Here is a 19,355-nt window from a genome sequence, read left to right on the forward strand (position 1 = left end):
GAATTGGCTGAGTAGGGAAGCCAAAGTTTTTATATAGTTTCTCTTAGAGAAATAAAATTCTTTATCCTAGATCTGATGTCCAGTTTTCACAAGATGATTGCTGAGAAGGTTATAGGCGGTGTCTCTGTTAAAAAGCATTGCTTTCTGTTAACTAGAAATGTGCAAGCAAGCCAGCGTGCCATAGCCTTAATTGCAGAAATGATCCACACTGCCAGCCTGGTCCATGATGATGTCATTGATGATGCAAGTTCCCGAAGAGGAAAACACACAGTTAATAAGATCTGGGGTGAAAAGAAGGTACGGCTTTTTGGTTTTTTAAATCTTTCTTATTAAATCCCATACTCTTTGGATTGCATTTATTTTCCAGATTTGTCTCATTAAAAAGTAAAATATGGGCTTCCCTGGTGGCGCAGTGGTTGAGAGTCCACCTGCCGATGCAGGGGAAACGGGTTCGTGCCCCGGTCCGGGAAGATCCCACATGCTGCGGAGTGGCTGGGCCAGTGAGCCATGGCCGCTGGAGCCTGTGCGTCTGGAGGCTGTGCTCCTCAACGGGAGAGGCCACAACAGTGAGAGGCCCGTGTACCGCAAAAGAAAAAAAAAAAGTAAAATATGCTTCATCAAATGTGGTCTTCCAGCTTTCAAAATAGTTTTCACGTCTGGTCTATATACAGATGTTTGATCATGGATAACAGCACAGAAAAATAAACTTAGTGTTTCTGCTTCTTCACAGTTTTATGTAGAATTTGGTTAAGGAAGGAGATTTTTGTAGTTATCCAAAAAGCATATTTCATGAGGAATCACACCTTTTACTTTGGGGCTTACATTACTCAGATTCACTTTAATTGTTTGACCATTTACTAACTGCCACATGCAAGAGTTTCAAGGCAAGTAAATAAATAAAACTAATATATATATATGTATAAATGCACACACATATATACACACACACATTCATACACATCTGTATCAATCTCAGAGGGATACTGTTCTCCCATGAAATTTTTACCTTTTTAAATAGAAGCTTTATAATTGAATAGTTCATGTATATTTTAAATCATATTTCGACATTATTTTATTAGCATTTCTTGAAGGGGGTGTGTAGAATGTGGCATCTTGTTTAAGGATGTTTAAACCATGGGTTGAGGAAGGGGATAAAATTCAGCAAATAAAAGGGAAGACCCACAGGCCTTCTGGGAGCAGGCATCTCCCGCCACACATGCCCTTCCCTTGGCCATCCTGCCCATTTGAAGCACAAACAAAACATTAATGTGAATGAGTTTTCCCTCTCCATACCTTCCCCGCCCTCACATGTCTGTAATACCTGGTTCCCACCTGTTTTCTAATCGCATTCAAAGAAGAAATATACCTTCATTATTATCTTTACATGCTGGTTTTTCTTTAGCGCACATGATTTTATTAAATCTTTTTATTTCTGATTTTAGATGAAAAGGTTTTGTGTCCTATTGACAGAATTCTATACATCAGAATGTTGGTAAAAAAGGGTGGAGTTTCATCTTGGAGAGGCCCTGGGTAACTCTATGACATGTCCTGCAGTCTGCTGTGTCTGTTTTCAAAGCCTGTCCTTAAAGCTTTATACTTGAGCCCTTGGGCAAAGGGGGAGGATTAAGTGAATAAGTTAAGGTTTTTCTCCTGACTGGTCCCCTCTTGTGACTGCCTCTGCTGTTGGGGCCCTCCATCCTTTTTTTATTATTATTAATTAATTCATTAATTTGTTTATTTATTTATGGCTGCGTTGGGTCTTTGTTGCTGCGTGCGGGCTTTCCCTAGTTGCGGTGAGCGGGGGCTACTCTTCAACGCAGTGCTTGGGCTTCTCATTGCAGTGGCTTGTTGTGGAGCACGGGCTCTAGGCGTGCAGGCTTCAGTAGTTGTGGCTTGCGGGCTCTAGAGCACAGGCTCAGTAGTTGTGGCACATGGGCTTAGTTGCTCCATGGCATGTGGGATCTTCCCGGACCAGGGCTCGAACCCGTGTCCCCTGAATTGGCAGGCAGATTCTTAACCACTGCGCCACCAGAAAATTCCCGGGGGCCTCCTTTGGAAGACCTTGTTTACACTGTCACCTGCCTCTTTCAGCTGCAAGGCTGGTCTGCCCTGCATGGGGCCACCTGCTAGTCTCCCCTTTTTTGCCCGTCAAACAAAACTGCTGTGTTACCAATAAAAATCCATTCATACAGCACCTCCTCCATGAATCCTCATTCCCCTGTCTGGGTCCCTATCCCTTCTTTCCCTTAACCCCTCACCCCAGCCATCCCCAGTCTGGCAGCTTTAGTTCCAAATGCTGGAACCTTTTGGCCTCTGGGATCCCCAGGGCCAGGAGAGGAAAGAGGCAAAAGCCTAGAGATCCTGAGCCCTCAGCTGCTAATGATGTAGGGTGGATGATGGACATGTGTGTACCTATAAATCATAATGTGTACAATAACTTTATATTTTTTATTTTATTTATTTTTGGCTGCATTGGGTCTTCGTTGCTGCGCGTGGGCTTTCTCTAGTTGCGGCGAGTGGGGGCTGCTCTTCGTTGCGGTGGGCAGGCTTCTCATTGCAGTGGCTTCTCGTCACAGAGCATGGGCTCTAGATGTGCGGGCTTCAGTAGTTGGGGCTCATGGGCTCAGTAGTTGTGGCTCGTGGGCTCTAGAGCACAGGCTCAGTAGTTGTGGCGCACAGGCTCAGTAGTTGTGACGCATGGGCTTAGTTGCTCCGTGGCATGTGGGATCTTCCTGGAACAGGGATTGAACCCGTGTCCCCTGCATTGACAGGCAGATTCTCAACCACTGTACCACCAGGAAAGTCCTACAATGACATTATAAATGTATATTTAGGGCTTCCCTGGTGGCGCAGTGGTTGAGAGTCCGCCTGCTGATGCAGGGGACACGGGTTCGTGCCCTGGTCTGGGAAGATCCTACATGCCGCGGAGCAGCTGGGCCCGTGAGCCATGGCCGCTGAGCCTGCGCGTCCGGACCCTGTGCTCCGCAACAGGAGAGGCCACAACAGTGAGAGGCCTGCGTACCACAAAAAAAAAAAAAAGTATATTTACATTTACATCAAGATACCTTATACAGTATATGTTATATAAAATGATTAGTTGGTAAACATACTGAACATCACTAATTTTAGATACTAGAGAACTAACAGACAGTAAAAACTTGGGGCTTCCCTGGCGGTCCAGCAGTTAAGACTCCGTGCTTCCACTGCAGGGGGCATGGGTTCAGTCCCTAGTTGCGGAACTAAGATCCCACATGCCACACGGTGCAGCCAAAAACAAAAACAACAACAACAAATAAAAAAACTTAAAATGTGGTTATGTTGCAAATTCTGTGGATTAAAATTCCACAAACTCTATCATTTATAACTACTCTATAACACCTATCCGTATCTTTAAGTATGCAAATTAGTGTATTTGAGTACGGCATGTAATTCGGTCATGAATAACTTATAATTAGTTGCAAATACAATGCAGATGTTTGTTCACAATCTAAAGAAGATTGGGAAAATATTGATTGGTGTTCAGTGAAAAAAATATTTTGTCCTGGAATGAGGGGCAGTGTAATAGCGTTCTGAGAGCATTGAACTTGGAGCCAAGATTCCTTAGTTTAGTTTTCATTGAGAAAAGCATGGTTTGGGCCTTGCACTGGTGCGTACAAAGTACTAGCTGGATAATTCCCGCTACATGCCCTTAGGAGTTTGGTAAATAGGAAAAATGTGGGAAGACAGCAATATCCAAGGGGTGCTGTGCTCACAGAAGATCAGAGTGAGGGGTCTGAGTGAACTTCCTGCAGGTGCCGCCTGAGCTAATTCTGCACATGAGTCTGCCAGGTGATGAAGGGGAAGGACTTTTTTGAGCAGAAGAAACAGTAAGTGCAAAGACACAGCCACATAGTTTGATGGGAGAGCGAATGGTCCAGCGTAACTAAATGAAGGCAGTGACATTTTGCTGGGGCTAGGGCTGAAGCCAGAGGGGCAGGTACTTCCGTCTCTAGGCGTTCATTTCTTCAGCTCTGAACTGGAGAGGCAGACTGGGTCATCTCTGAGAGCCCATCCAGTTCAAACAGCATCCCAAATCTGTAGCTGACTGTAACGTAATCCTGCTGAGGAAGAGGAAGGGGAGAAACATATCCAGGATGACCCCCTCCCTACCTCCCATCCTGTTTCTCTTCTGAGAAGTTAACTTCATTGTTGGCTCCGATGCTCAGATACTTTTCTCTGAAAGTTTTCTTCTCTTCTAGGCTGTCCTTGCTGGCGATTTAATTCTTTCTGCAGCATCGATAGCTCTGGCACGAATTGGAAATACAACTGTTGTATCTATTTTAACCCAGGTGATTGAAGATTTGGTGCGTGGTAGGTTAATTCTGACTTTTCTTCTTTTTTATTCAATCTTATTTTTTTGCCAAGCAAAAAAAAACCCTCACTGACCACTTTCCTTTTTTATAGGTGAATTTCTTCAGCTTGGGTCAAAAGAAAATGAAAATGAAAGATTTGCACACTACCTTGAAAAGACGTTCAAGAAGACTGCAAGTCTGATAGCCAACAGTTGTAAAGCAGTATGTACGTTCTGTCTCTTTTCAAGTTAAAAACAAACAAACAAACCTCCTAGTTCTTTCTTGGGAGCTAATTCTCCTAGAAAAAATTTCACTGGAGAACCTTAAAATAGTAACCGAAATCCCAAGAGGTCATTGAGAAAAGAATTGCATCCCCAGACAGTGGAGAACTTCTGAGGTTTCCACTTTTGCTGTCTTCTTTTGCTATGCAAACATCAACTTTTCATCTTTCCTCCCAAGAATTGAATCAAAATAAGCTTTATAATATATTCCCCAATCTAATTTCCAAATGGTATAACATTTTTAAAAATTAATTTATTTATTATTTTTGGCTGTGTTGGGCCTTTGTTGCTGCATGTGGGCTTTCTCTAGTTGCGGTGAGCAGGGGCTACTCTTCGTTGTGGTGCACGGGCTTCTCATCGTGGCAGCTTCTGTTGTTGCGGAGCAAGGGCTCTAGGCATGCCGGCTTCAGTAGTTGTGGCACGTGGGCTCAGTAGTTGTGGCTCGTAGGCTCTAGAGCGCAGGCTTAGTAGTTGTGGCGCATGGGCTTAGCTGCTCTGCGGCATGTGGGATCTTCCCGGACCAGGGATCAAACCCGTGTCCCCTGCTTTGGCAGGCAGATCCTTAACCACTGTGCCACCAGAGAAGTCCCTAAATGGTATAACATTTTGAACAACTTATCGTAAATAGTTTCTCTTGTGATTATCACACACACTGTTTCTTACGTTTTACGTATTAAAAGTAATGAAGTGCTGTGTTCTTAAGTATAATATTGACCTGGGAGAAAATATATAACTATCAGATTGTACTAGTGTTCTATATACTTTTTTTTATGAGTAGTAGATCCTCCCAGTTATATGAAATATAGACAAGCCATTTTCCTTCCGAGTATCAATTGAGTGTGAACCATAACTTTTTACCCCTTGCTTTCTCTTTGGCCTTCCCTCTACTCTTCGCATAGTTTTTCTTTTTAAAAATCAGTTAGTATTATCCTTAATCTGTAGACTAAACTGTGGTATTCACTGCTAGCCCATAAAATTGTTCATCTGACTGTCTCGCAGCCTAGCAGATATAAATGAGATGAAAACTGGGCAAGTAAGAGTCCCTTGTAATTAAAGCAACAAGAAAGGAAGACTTCTAAGGGCCAAATGTCAGTTGCTGTCGTGATACATAATTAACATAATTACATAATTACGTTATGTAATAATTATACCATAATTACAGTTAAAGAGAGCTTTTTCTCAGGCCTCTCAGGTGAAAAAAGTCCTTTGCCAATAGTGCCTCTATTTGGAAAAGTGTCAAGAAATGTGTAGTTGTAAGCCAGAAAAGAATGAGAGCAACATTTCTTCCTAAAAAGACCTAAGTGAAACCCTAAGGAATGTGAATTATGTAGAACATGCTGGCCACAATCTCAGCCATTTTTGTCTTTTTATTGAAAGAGCATTTTCTTTTTTTTATTATTATTATTTCCAAGAAATTGCGAGTGTAGCTTTCTAAAAAAAGAAAGACAGACAACAATATGATAGACACTAGATTGCTAAATAAAAGAATAACTGATTCAAAATGGGGGCCATAAAGCTGTGACCTTAATCCTTCATTGGATTTTGATGCCAAAATCTCCATGAAGATGGAGACCCATCCTCATAAGGCACATTACTGTGTTAGGGGAAGCTCAGTAACAACTTCACAGGCCTGAGGCTGCAGTTAGAAGCACTAGCAGGTAGTGGGGCTGTTGGAACTGGAAAACCTGAGGGTCATTGTCCACACAGGCCCAGGGCAGCAGTGTGACACGGGAGCCAGAATATGAACTAGTGCACTCAGTGATCGAGTTCTACAAGGGCCTGCAGAAGTGGAGCCACGTCATCAAGGAAAGACTTAATTCACTCTCCTCTGCTTAGGAAGCCAAAGACAGGAGAGCACGTGTATTCACTTATAAAGAGGACCTCATCCTTCACAGATTAGCAAGTTAAATGTGGACTTGCATATTAATATGGCCCAAACCTCGTTAAAAATGAAATGTTTTATACTGTCCACTAGGAGGCATGCTGGCATCACCCCAGAACTACCCACTTTTCATGCGATTTATTCCTAAGCTCCAGAGCTGTTGGAATAATAAAGCAGAATCTTAGTGTGAGCTCTCTGAATAAAAGTTTCTATATTTAAGTGCCTATGGGTAGAGATGTTCCAGAGGTCTTATTATATATTCAGAATTGCTATTTTTGTGCGATCTTGGTACTTAAAACGCAAAGACGTGAGCTCTGAAAGAACGCATGCAAAGCAAATTAGAGATGCTGAAAGGAAGGAGTAAGGAGAATTTAAACATCAGAATCATTATAGCAGAACTAATGGAATTCCAGGATGTTATGGGAATTTGAAGGAAACTTAATAGCTTAAAATTCATTGTCCTAAGAGCTATTTAATGGAAAATAGTATTAAGATTAACAGAGGGCTGTTTAGGTTTGCTTTGGGACACACTGATTGATGTTAAAAATAGAAGTAATCTTGAAAGATGATTGGCTCCTTGTTTCTACACATAGTCATGCAAAATACGTTGTGTAGCTTACCAATGAACACTATGCCTCGTTCCCCAGAAAATCTGATGGGAATGAGACCAGAGGGGTGGCCCATTGGGTGTTAGTCAGACAGTAGCTGAGCTATGACTTGAACCCAGAACTGGGTATGATAATCCTGCAGATTCATGTATTTTTCTCATTTCTTTCTGAATTTCTTTTCTCTTGAGTGCTGCATGTGGCCTGGAATCAATTGACTGTCTTCCTGTTACCTCATTTTCAAAGCTACAGAGGGCCACCACAGAATTTTGGTTTGTGGGTCATATCTGCTGAACACCTATTTTTGGTTATGATATTCTTATCTAATCTACAAATAGACCTTATTCAAATTTTAACAGTTGTTGTAATATTGTTATATCAGTAACAAATGAGAACATTTTTTTCTGGCCCAGGATCTTATGTGGCATTTAGTTGTCAAGAATCTTTGTTTTTCCTTTTTTCCTTTTTTTGTTTTTGTTTTTGCAGTACGCAGGCCTTTCACTGCTGTGGCCTCTCCCATTGCGGAGCACAGGCTCCGGATGCGCAGGCTCAGCGGCCATGGCCCATGGGCCCAGCCGCTCCACGGCATGCGGGATCTTCCCGGACCGGGGCACGAACCCGCGTCCCCTGCATCAGCAGGCAGACTCTCAACCACTGCGCCACCAGGGAAGCCCTTCTTTTTTTTTTTTAATTGAATTATAGTTCATTTGTAGTATAGTTGTGTTAGTTTCAGGTGTACAGCAAAGTGATTCAGTAATATCTGTATCAGATTATTTCCACCATAGGTTATTATAAGATATTGCATATAATTCCCTGTGCTATACAGTAAATCCTGTTGTTCATCTGTTTTACTTATAGTAGTTTGTATCTGTTAATCCCATACTCCTAATTTATCCCTGCACCCTATGGTAAACATAAGTTTGTTTTCTATATCTGTGAGTCTGTTTGTTTTGTATATAGATTGATTTGTATTGATTTTTAGGTTTCACATATAAGCGATATCATATATTTGTCTTTCTCTGACTTACTTCACTTAGTATAATATTCTCTAGGTCCATCCATGTTGCTGCAAATGGCAATATTTCATTCTTTTTTGTGGCTGAGTAATATTCCATTGTGTATATATACACCCCATTTTCTTAAACTGATCGTCTCTTGATGGGCACTTGGGTTGCTTCCATGTCTTGGCTACTGTAATAGTGCTGCTTTGAACATTGGCGTACATGTATCTTTTTGAAATAGAGTTTTCAGCTTTTCTGGATATACGCCCAGAGTAGGATTGCTGGATCATATGGTAGCTCTATTTTAGTTTTTTAAGGAACCTCTGTACTGTTTCCATAGTGGCCTCACCAATTTACATTCCCACCAACAGTTCCCTTTTCTCCACACCCTCTCCAGCATTTATTTGTAGATTTTCTGATGATGCCCATTCTAACTGGTGTGAGGTGATAGCTCATTGTGGTTTTGATTTGCATTTCTCTAATAATTAGCGATGTTGAGCATCTTTTCAACATCCTGTGCCTGTTGATGATCTCTGTGTCTTCTTTGGAGAAATAGGGTTGTTTTTTTTTTTGATACTGAGTTGTATGAGCTCTTTGTATATTTTGGATATTGACCCCTTAATGGTCACATCATTTGCAAATATTTTCTTCCAGTCCATAGGTTGTCTTTTCTTTTTGTTGATGATTTCCCTTACAGTACTGTGCAAAAACTTTTAAGTTTGATTAAGTCTCATTTGTTTACTTTTGCTTTTATTTCTTTTGCCTTTGGAGACTCATCTAAGAAAATATTGCTGTGATTTATGTCTAAGAATTTTTTGCCTATGTTCTAGGAGTTTTATGGTGTCATGTCTTATATTTAGGTCTTTAAACTATTTTGAGTTTATTTTTGTATATGGTGTGAGGGAGTGTTCTAATTTCATTGATATACATGTAGCTGTCCAGCTTTCTCATCACCATTTTTTGAAGAGACTACCTTTTCTCCATTGTTTATTCTTGCTTCCTTTGTTGTAGATCAACTGACCATAGGTGTGTGCGTTTATTTCTGGGTTCTCTATCCTGTTCCGTTGATGTATCTGTTTTTGTTCCAATACCATGTTGTTTTGCTACTATAGCTTTGTAGTAGTATTGTCTGAAGTCTGGAAGGGTTATGCCTCCAGCTTTGTTCTTTTTCCTCAGGATTGCTTTGGCAGTTCTGGGTCTTTTGTGGTTCCATGTAAATCTTAGGATTAGTTGTTCCAGTTCTGTGAAAAATGTCATGGGTATTTTGATAGGGATTGTATTACATTTGTAGATTGCTTTGGATAGTATGGCCATTTTAACGATATTAATTCTTTCAATTCGAGACTGGGATATGTTTCCATTTCTTTGAATCATCTTCAGTTTCCTTTATCAATGTTTTATAGTTTTCAGCGTATTGATTTTTCACCTCCTTGGTTAAGTTTATTCCTAAGTTGGTTTGGGTTTTTTTTTTTCTTTTTGATGTGATTTTAAATGACTTTTTGTTCTGTTTTGTTTTTTTGACTTTTTCTGATATTTCATTGTTAGTGTAAAGAAATGCAACAGATTTCTTTTTATTAATCTTGTATCCTACTACTATGCTGAATTCACTTATTAGTTCTAATAGTTTTTATGTAGACTCTTTAGCATTCTCTATATAGAGTATCATGTCATCTGCAAATAGAGACAGTTTTACCTCTTCTCTTCCAATTTGGATACCTTTTATTATTTTTTTTCTTGCCTGATTGCTGTGGCTAGGACTTCCAATACTATGTTGAAAAGAAGTGGTGAGAGTGGGCATCCTTGTCAAGTTCCTGAATTTAGTGGGAAGGCTTGCAGCTTTTCACCTTTGAGCATTATGTTGGCTGTGGGTTTGATGTAAATGGCTTTCATTATGTTTAGATATGTTCCCTCTGTATCCAGTTGGTGAGAGTTTTTATCATGAATGGATGTTGAATTTTATCAAATGCTTTTTCTGCATTTATTGAGGTGATCATGTGGTTTTTGTCTTTTCTTTTGTTAATGTGATGTATCATATTGATTAATTTGCATATGTTGAACCATCCTTGCAACCCTGGAATGAATCCAACTTGATTGTGGTATATAATCTTTTTTATGTATTATTGGATTTGGTTTGTAATATTTGTTGAGGATTTTTGCATCTATATTCATCAAAGATATTGGTCTGGGGCTTCCCTGGTGGCGCAGTGGTTGAGAGTCCGCTTGCTGATGCAGGGGACACAGGTTCGTGCTCCAGTCTGGGAAGATCCCACATGCCGCGGAGTGGCTAGGCCTGTGAGCCATGGCTGCTGAGCCTGCGCGTCCAGAGCCTGTGCTCCGCAATGGGAGAGGCCACAACAGTGAGAGGCCTACGTACCCTGCCCCCCACCAAAAAAAAAAGATAATGGTCTGTAAATTTCATTTTTTATTGTGTCTTTGTCTGGTTTTGGTGTAAGGGTGATGGTGGCTTCATAGAATGACTTTGGGAGTGTTCCCTTCTCTTTAGTCTTTTGGAATAGTTTGAGAAGGATAGGTGTAAGTTCTTCTTTGTATGTTTGGTCGAATTCCTCAGTGAAGAAATCCAGTCCTTGACTTTTGTTTGCAGGGAGTTTTTTTTTTTTTACTACAGATTCTATTTCACTTCTAGTGATTGGACTGTTCAAACTATCTGTTTCGTCTTGACTTAGTTTTGGCAGGCTGTATGCTTCTAGAAACTTGTCCATTTCTTCTGGGTTGTCCAATTTGTTGGCATAACTGTTCATAGTATTTTCTTATGATTTTTAGTATGTCTGTGATATCGGTTATAACTTCTCTTCTTTCATTTCTTATTTTGTTTATTTGGGTCCTCTCTTTTCTTCTTGGTGATTCCTGGCTAGAGGCTTGTTGATATTGTTTATCTTTTCAAAAAACCAGCTCATGGTTTTATTGATTTTTTAAAAAAATAAATTTATTTATTTATGGCTGCATTGGGTCTTCGTTGCTCTGTGGGCTTTCTCTAGTTGTGGCGAGCAGGAGCCACTCATTGTTGCAGTGCATGGACTTTTCATTATGGTGGCTTCACTTGTTGTGGAGCACGGACTCTAGGCACGTGGGCTTCAATAGTTGTGGCATGCAGGCTCAGTAGTTGTGGCTCCCCGGGCCCTGGAGCTCAGGCTCAGTAGTTGTGGCACACAGACTTAGTTGCTCCGTGGCATTTGGGGTTCCCCTGCATTGGTAAGTGGATTCTTTTTTTTTCTTTTTTTTTTTTTTTTTTTTTTTCAGTACACGAGCCTCTTCAATTCAAATTAAAACAGGCTTTAAAGGCCTTCTTTCTTGTCCTTCCCATTTGTATGAAATGTCTTTTTTCATCCCCTCATTTTGAATCTGTGTGTCTTTTGCTCTGAAGTGAGTCTCTTGTAGGCAGTATATTGTAGGTTTTTGGGTTTTTTTTTTATCCATTCTGCCATTCTGTGTCTTGACTGGAGCATTTATTTAGTCCATTGACATTTAAAGTAATTATTGACAAGTATGTATTTAGTACCATTTTAAACCTTGTTTTCCAGTTGATTTTGTAGTTCTTGTTTGATAATTTCTTCTTTTTGTTTTTCCTTTTGTGGTTTCATGGTTTTCTTTTGTATTATGCTTGAGTTCCTTTCTTTTTTGGTTTTTGTGAGTCTGTTGTATGTTTTTGATTTGTGGTTACCCTGGTGCTCAAGGATGTAGACTCCTAACAGTATCTACTTACTTTAGACTGGTAGGTTCAAATACATTCTGAAAGATCTAAATTTTTTTACTCCTGTCTCCCACATTTTGTGATTTTGATGTCCTATTTTACATCTTCATGTTCATTGTTTTGCTGTTAATTGTAGTTATAATCATTTTTACAAAATTTTTTGATTGTTTTTTAATCTGTGTGCTGTCTTAAGTGATCTTCAGTCCTTTTATATATTTGCCTTTCCTATTATGTTTTTCTCTTTCCTATAGATTCTTGCTTTTCTATTTAGAGAAAGCCTTTCAGTATTTCTTTTAGGGTAGGTTTAGTATTGATGAGCTTTTAGTTTTTGCTTGTCTGAAAAATTCATTCTCTCTCCTTCTATTCTAAATGATAATCTTGCTGATTAAAGTACCCTAGATTGTGGGTTTTCCCTCTCAGGACTTTGAATATATCATGTCACTCCCTTCTGGCCTGCAGAGATTCTACAGAGAAATCAGCTGATAGCCTTATATGGGGGTTCCCTTGTAACTGACTCTGCTTTTCTCTTGCTGCTTTCAGAATGCTCTCTTTAGCTTTAACTTTTGCCATTTTAATTGTGATATGTTTTGTTGTAGGTCTGTTTGGGTTCATCTTGTTTGGGATTATTTGTGTTTCCTGTACGTGGCTATCTATTTCCTTCTTTAGGTTTGGGAAGTTTTCAGCCATAATTTTTTGAAATGCATTTTTGGTCCCCTTCTCTCTCTCTTCTCCTTCAGGAACCCCTATTATACATAGGTTGGCACACTTTATATTATCCCTTAGATCTCGTATGTTGCTTTCATTTTTTTTCATTTGTCTTTCTGTGTGCTGTTCTGATTGGGTGATATCCATTATTCTGTCTTCCAGATCACATATTTGTTCTGTGTCATTTAGTCTGCTTCTAGATTGTTTTTTATCTTGATAAATGATGTGTCTAATTTTGATTGGTCCCTCTTTACAGTTTCTAGTTCCTTGTTACGGTGATCTGCATTTCTTTCAATAGTTTTTCTTAACTCCTTTAGCATTTTGATTACCTCCTTTTTGAACTCAGGGTCTAGTAGACTGGTGAGCTCTGTTTTATTGGTTGTTTTTTCAGGGTATTTCTCTTGTTGTTTTGGGAGTAATTCCTCTGCTTTTTTCAATTTCGCTTACCTTTCTCTGTTTCTACGAATTTAGGAGAATCAGTTGTCTACTGTGGTCTTCAATAGGTGCTTTTATGTGGGAGTGTCCCCATGTAGACTGTGAGTCCAGTATTTTTGGTGTGAGGCCTGTTTTTGGTGTGGATGCCAGCCATGTCTTTCCTCAGAGTGTGCTGGCTATTATCCCCTTGATAAGGGGTGTGATTGGTGTTGTGGTGACCAGAGCCTGCACTGGAAGTTGGGCGGGACCTCCTCTTTGCTCTGTGGCTGTCACAGCCTTGTCAGGGGCAAGGTCTGCTCCCCAGGTGTTGGAGTAGGTGCCCTAAGGGTTGGGTTCAGTAAGGCTCTGTTGCCCTTGAGAGTGTGCTCTGTTCCAAAGGAGGTGAGTGCTGAAGCAAGTGAGGCCCATGTGGCCACCATGAAACTATGCGCCACCAGTGCAGGCATCTGCACCTCTGCCCAGAAGCAGCCCAAGGTCATGTCCCTTTCTCTGTTGTGTTTTTCCCAGACCTAGTGCTAGGCTGTGGTGTGGAGTGGGCTGGTGCTAAGGGCTGGGGCATTGTGGCTGCAGGTGGCTGTGCTGCTGCCTGGGACTTGATCTGCCTCTCACAGGACCTGTTGGCCCCAGAACCAGCTCCAAGCTGCGGTGTGGGGCGGGCAAACCAGAGCATAGCTGCTGGGGAACGAATTGCTGCATACTCCTCCCCAGGGGCTGTCCATCCAAGATGAGCATTTCTGTGGCATCACCCGGTGTGTGCACTAAGTCTGCATACCAAGTCCACCACTGACAGACCCATCCCTGCTATATGCACGCAGACAGTAGGCTCTGAGGTTCGCACCAGGCCCTCCCGGCTGTCTCCATGCAACTAGACCAGGTCCTCTCCAGGGCCCGTCCACCCCGTCCTCCTGAGATTCAGTGCCTAGCTTCTGTTTATACTAGTAGCCCCGTCTGGTGTGTGTTTTGGACTGGGAAGTGTGGTGAGGTGGCAGGTGTCAGTGCCCGCTTTGGCTGTGACTGCTGGTAAGCCCGCACACATGCACTCCTCACGAGCAGAGTCCAGGCCCCTCCAGCCCCTCTGTCTGTCCCAGTGGACCTCCCAGCAGACGGGGGGCTCCCCAGGGTGAGGGCCTGCCCTCCTTCACCATCCCTCCCAGGGGCACCAGTTTCATCCTGATGCCTTTTTTTTTTTGGCCTGTGCAGTTACGTAGAGATCTTTTTTTGTAGCTTTAGTTGTATATGAAATCTTCTGCCAGTTTGCAGTTGGTTTCCTGTGAGAATTGTTCCACATGTCAGTGTATTTTTATGTGTTTGTGGGGGGAGGTGAGCGCCACGTCTTCCTGCTCTGCCATCTTGCTCCTCTCTCTGTCCTGAATCTTCAGTCTCTTCTAATCTGGAACAGTTCCTCAGTCTCTCCTTGTCCTTATATCACCTTGATATCTTGAAGAGTACAGGCCAGTTATGTTGTTGAGCCCCTCAGGTTGGGTTTGTGTGGTATGTCTCAAGATGGGGTCCAAGGTTGTGAATTTGGGGCAGGCACACAACAGAAGCAGTGCCGTTCCTTCAGGTCATCACATGGGGAGGCCAGGTGCACCATGTCCCTTTGTTCTGTTACCGGTATGTTCATTTTGATCACTTGATTAAGGTCATGTCTACCAGGTTCTTCCATTTAAGTTTACTGTTTTTCCCTATTTGGGGAAGTATTTTGAGATTATGTAAATGGTTCTGTTTCATATCAAACTCTGACTCTGCTTTTAACATCTATTTGTGATTCTTTCCTGAGACAGTTGCCAAATGACAGTTTAATTCCATCATTTCTTCTGCACATCACTTCTGCAGTAGACTTGGTATTTTATTCTAAGGAAGAGCTTATCTATATGGACTCTTGGGTTCTATTTTAGTCTATGGATTATAACCATTACTGTTATTTTAATGCTCAGTTGTCCCATATTTGGCCAATGGGAAAGGCCCTTTAACCTGACTGCTGTGTCCTATTAATCTGTCCCTGTCATTCTTTCAGCACTTCCTTAATTTCTGGCAGGAGATGTTCCAAGTTTGTCTTGTCCTCCCCAGCACTGGGATCCATCATTTCTCCAAGGGGTGCTGGTTCCTTTTGGTGGAGAATGGTATTTAGAAATCAAGACCTGGACACTGGGTATCATTGCTCCTAGGCTCTCCCAGTAGACAGAGCTAGGGAATTTGTGTGTGTATAATCTCTGTATGTGGATATATGTATAGCTACGTCTTTCTCTACCCATCTGTGTTTATTCAAACCCCTGAGGTACCATATTGTTATCATACTATAGGTTTCATGATTTATACCAACATTCTGTCTTTCCATACTTGTAACTTCCTTCCCCAAAAGTAAGAAACGTGGACCCCACTCTCTGCAACATATTTATTTGCTCAATCCTAGAATATACCATACGGGGTTAAAAGTTGATGGCTCATATCTCTGTGAAAAAACCTAGTAGTTCAGTATTTATAGTTCCTTTTGTCTTTAGCTTGAGGATAACATTGTCACAGTTCTGTGTTCAAAATTTACCTTTCTCCCTGTCTCGCTGCAGTGGTTTTATTATTTGAAATATAGTTCGGTTCCTTTTTATTCCATTTTAGGGATTCCCTTCCATTCTGACTGATTTTGTGCTTTGGTTTCGAGGTGATTGTTGTTTCTAGCGTGTGAAGTATTAACGTGGCTCCGGAAGTCAAGTGTACAAGAGGTGACTGCCCTGCTCATCCCTTTCACCCTGGCCGTACCCGATCCTTTCCACCCACCCTGTAAGTCACCAGTCTCCTTAGTGTCTGCTTCCTCCTTCCTGTGTTTCTTTTTACACAAGTGAGCACATACATATATGTTATTTCCCCTTCTTTCTTACAACAAAAATCAGTATTATACTCTACTGCTTTCTGTGTTGCTTTTGCATTTGCTTTCTGCAGTTAACAGTATACAATGGATGTCAGTCCATGCCGATTTGTAGACTCTTCCTCTTTTTAAACAGCTGCATCGTATCCCACCATGTGGATATGGCATGGTTTACTCAGCATTCCTATATACGGACATCCCGATTTCTGATATAACTACAAATAACACTGCAGTGACTAAGCTTGTGCAGATGTATTTTTGTGTCGTTAGAGGTGTGCCTTTGGGCTCTGTTTTAAAGTAATGGTGTATGTGGTTTTGTTAGAATCTATCAAACTTCCCTCCATGAGGGCTGTGCGTATGCGTTTCTACCAGCAGTTTAGGGGGCAGGTCTTGCCTGTTTCCCTCCAGCCACACTAACTGAATGTGGCCTCAGACTTTAATATTTGACCGTCTGATAGATGAGAAATGGTATTACAGTGGGGTTTTAATTTACATCTCTCCTTTCTGAGTGAAGTGGAACTCCTTTTAAGATCCTTAAAGGGCCGTTTTTATGTCTTTAATTTTTGTGAATTGTCTACTCATGTCTTTTGCCCATTTTTCTAATGGGTGGTTGGTCTTTTTTCCCTCTCAGTTTTAAAGAGATCTTTATATATTAAGAATATTAGCCCATCATCTGTGATAACTATGTTGAAAATGTTTTCTCACAATATTTTCCATTGGTTTCTGACAACAACCTGTTTTGGTATTTTTTATGTAATGGTAGAGCTCCAATAATCTCCATTATTTTAATTTATTTATTATTGTTATTTTTTAAATAATTTATTTATTTTGGCTGCGTTGGGTCTTCATTGCTGTGCGTGGGCTTTTTCTAGTTGCAGTGAGCCAGGGGCTGCTCTTCGTTGTGGTGCGCAGGCTTCTCATTGCAGTGGCTTCTCGTTGTGGAGCACAGGCTCTAGGCGTGCGGGCTTCAGTAGTTGCGGCACGTGGGCTCAGTAGCTGTGGCTCGTGGGCTCTAGAGCGCAGGCTCAGTAGTTACGGTGCACATGCTTAGTTGCTCTGCGGCATGTGAGATCTTCCTGGACCAGGGATCGAACCCATGTCCCCTGCATTGGTGGCCGATTCTTAACTACTGCGCCACCCGGGAAGTCCCTCCATTATTTTTAATAAATAATACCACAGTACGTATATTAACTCTTATGGTGGTGTAAACACACCCTTTAAAGATAGAGATGCTTGATAAATGTCAAGTGCTGTGCCCCTGCCAGTGTAAACAGGACTCTCTGACCTTTTTGAGGCAAGGTGTAGGAGAGTCTCCTGAAAGGTGTGGACCTTCCCCCCAAAGACACACGTGTGCACCACGTGGCCTGGCTGCGGGCCTGCTTCAGACAGAACAGTTAGCTGCGCTCTGCTTTCTTTTACCGAGTCGCTCTTTGTTCTCCACCCTTCTCCAGAAAGATGTGAGGCATCTCTGTGATGCTAAGGACAAGAAGCATTCATTTCCAGCAGCACGCCTCTTTTCCGTTTTGGGGGTTGCATCGCTTCTGCCTTTCCTGGTTGGGTAGGACAGATCCAGACAGTCTGCACCTGGGTCGGGGGAGCAGGCCTCTGCAGGGGTGAGGGGTGCTCTTTGCTCTGCACTGCTGGACATCGAGCAGAAATGTCCCTTCCCAGCCTGGGGGCCGGAAGCTGCCCGCTGAGGAGTAGCGGGCTTCTGTGTCCGCGCCTGTGAGCCGCAGCGGGCAGCGCAGGCAGACCTCAAGGCTTTATGCGTCCTGGGCCACGTGACTTGGCCTCTCTGAGCCTTGACTTTGAGGCCCATTGGAAGCAGTGTAGCCGAGTGATGAAGAAGAGTCTCTGGAGGACACCTCCTGGGCTCAGTCCTGACTCCACCGTCTCCTTGTCCTGCAATGTCTGGTCCCCTCTGTGTCTCAGAGCTGCCTCCTCAGTGAGTTAAAATGGGAGAAATCAGAATAGCGCCCAGCCCATAGAGCGTGCTCAGTGATTGTTAGCTTTTACTGTCATCAACTGCAGAAGAAATAGTTACGGGATGTTGTGAAATTTAACTAAGATAATGTAAAGTGCTCATCATATATACTCCATAAATTTTAATTCTTTGAGTTTAGAAATAGAATGGAGTTTTAAAAAATCTTTGACTTCTCAGGAAGGAAGTTTGCATTTCTATGCTGCTTTGTGTTGAGGAAATAGCATTACCCTGTCTACAGAATTGCTTTATGAGTTATTTCTGCCTGGAAGGGGGTGTCATTGTGTTCTGAGCTCAGCGTGTCCCAGGCTGCCCAAGCCTTGCCATACACTCATTCTCTCAGACAAGTTGGTGCATTTCTTCTTTCAAAATTTGTACACTGTCTCCTGGGTGGTCTCATAGATCCCTCCCTACAGCCTGTGGGTCATTGCCTGCCGGTGGTAAGGTCTTTGCTGGTGAAAGCAGTTGAGTTTATTATTCACTCAAGTAAGGGGCCGCCTGGCCTTTTATGATGTGCGCTTTTTTATCGAGGATGTGTGGCCAAACATTATACAGGCACAGGCTTCATTCAGTCATCGGAAACCTTCTCAGGGCTGAGCAGGTTCTGTGCTCTGGCTGCAGCAGAGGTGCCTGGACACTCTCCAGGCTCCTGTTTCCGCATCCAGCGGAGGGGAGGAGGACTGTTCACAGTCACAGCAGACATACGGAGTTATAACTAGCTGCCCGGCACTGTGCTGAGCGTTTACAGGTAGCATCCCGTGTATTCCTCACGGCAGCCCTCTGCAAAGGCACTTAAGAGCCTGCGTTTTACAGATGAGGAAACTGAAGTGCAGAAAGACTCAGTGACACACAGAGGTCACGTGGTGACTGCGGCCAGAGGAGCGCCGTCTGGCTCTCCGGGGGTCAGTACAGACCTTCCCTCTCCAGTAGGGGAGGGTCCCTCTCCTCCCCCGCCCCCACCCCCATTTTGGTTTTTACCATCTCTGTTCTCTGAAATGTGGCCGGGCCTGCCTGCTTTGCATGCTTAGCAGAGCAGCGGGAAATGCACTGAGTGGCCAGTGCCAGCTGGGTTTTTTGGAGTTTTACAGAAGACTTAGAAGTCCTATTTCTCCCCCACTGGAAAGGGGGAAAAAAAGGCTTTTATACAGTTACATGACTTCTTATGAGAGAAAAATGGAAACAGTAGGAACAGGGCCATGAGACTTGAGGCTATTACAGACACATCAAGAAATAATAGCATTTCAGAATTAAGTGAAATCACCAAAAATTATTATAAGAAAGGACTACAAATGGGGAAATAAACATGGCAACATCCTGTGTACAATTAGATCAGATTAGATATCTATCCCTAAAACAAGGGTAAGTCGGTAGAAAAATAAAAATAATGCCAACAGTTGGGCGAGGTTTGCTGAGTGCTGGAAGCCAGCATTTCAAATACTGGAGTCTCTTTCATTTGCATGTCAAAAAGGCTGACCAGCAGAACTGGTCTAGTTGTAACTCAGTTTTCTCTAAGCAGTGGGAAAGATGGCTTATCCTGTGAAAGAAGCGGGGCTGGGGGGGGGGGG

General features: G+C 42.3%; 1 protein-coding gene across 2 annotated transcripts in view; it reads left to right on the forward strand.

The window, feature by feature from the left end:
• The window catches only part of PDSS1 (decaprenyl diphosphate synthase subunit 1), a 46,871-nt gene that overhangs the window by 17,776 nt on the left and 9,740 nt on the right, over nucleotides 1-19,355 (forward strand). For both annotated transcript variants that reach the window (XM_007471367.1, XM_007471368.1), the window contains 3 exons: nucleotides 156-297; nucleotides 4,239-4,350; nucleotides 4,444-4,553. In XM_007471367.1, coding sequence (XP_007471429.1) covers nucleotides 156-297; nucleotides 4,239-4,350; nucleotides 4,444-4,553 — 364 coding nt within the window. The remainder of the gene's footprint in view (nucleotides 1-155; nucleotides 298-4,238; nucleotides 4,351-4,443; nucleotides 4,554-19,355) is intronic.

This window comes from Lipotes vexillifer, unplaced genomic scaffold (assembly GCF_000442215.2).
Source record: "Lipotes vexillifer unplaced genomic scaffold, Lipotes_vexillifer_v1.1 scaffold1049, whole genome shotgun sequence".
NCBI classification, from domain to species: Eukaryota; Metazoa; Chordata; class Mammalia; order Artiodactyla; family Lipotidae; genus Lipotes; species Lipotes vexillifer.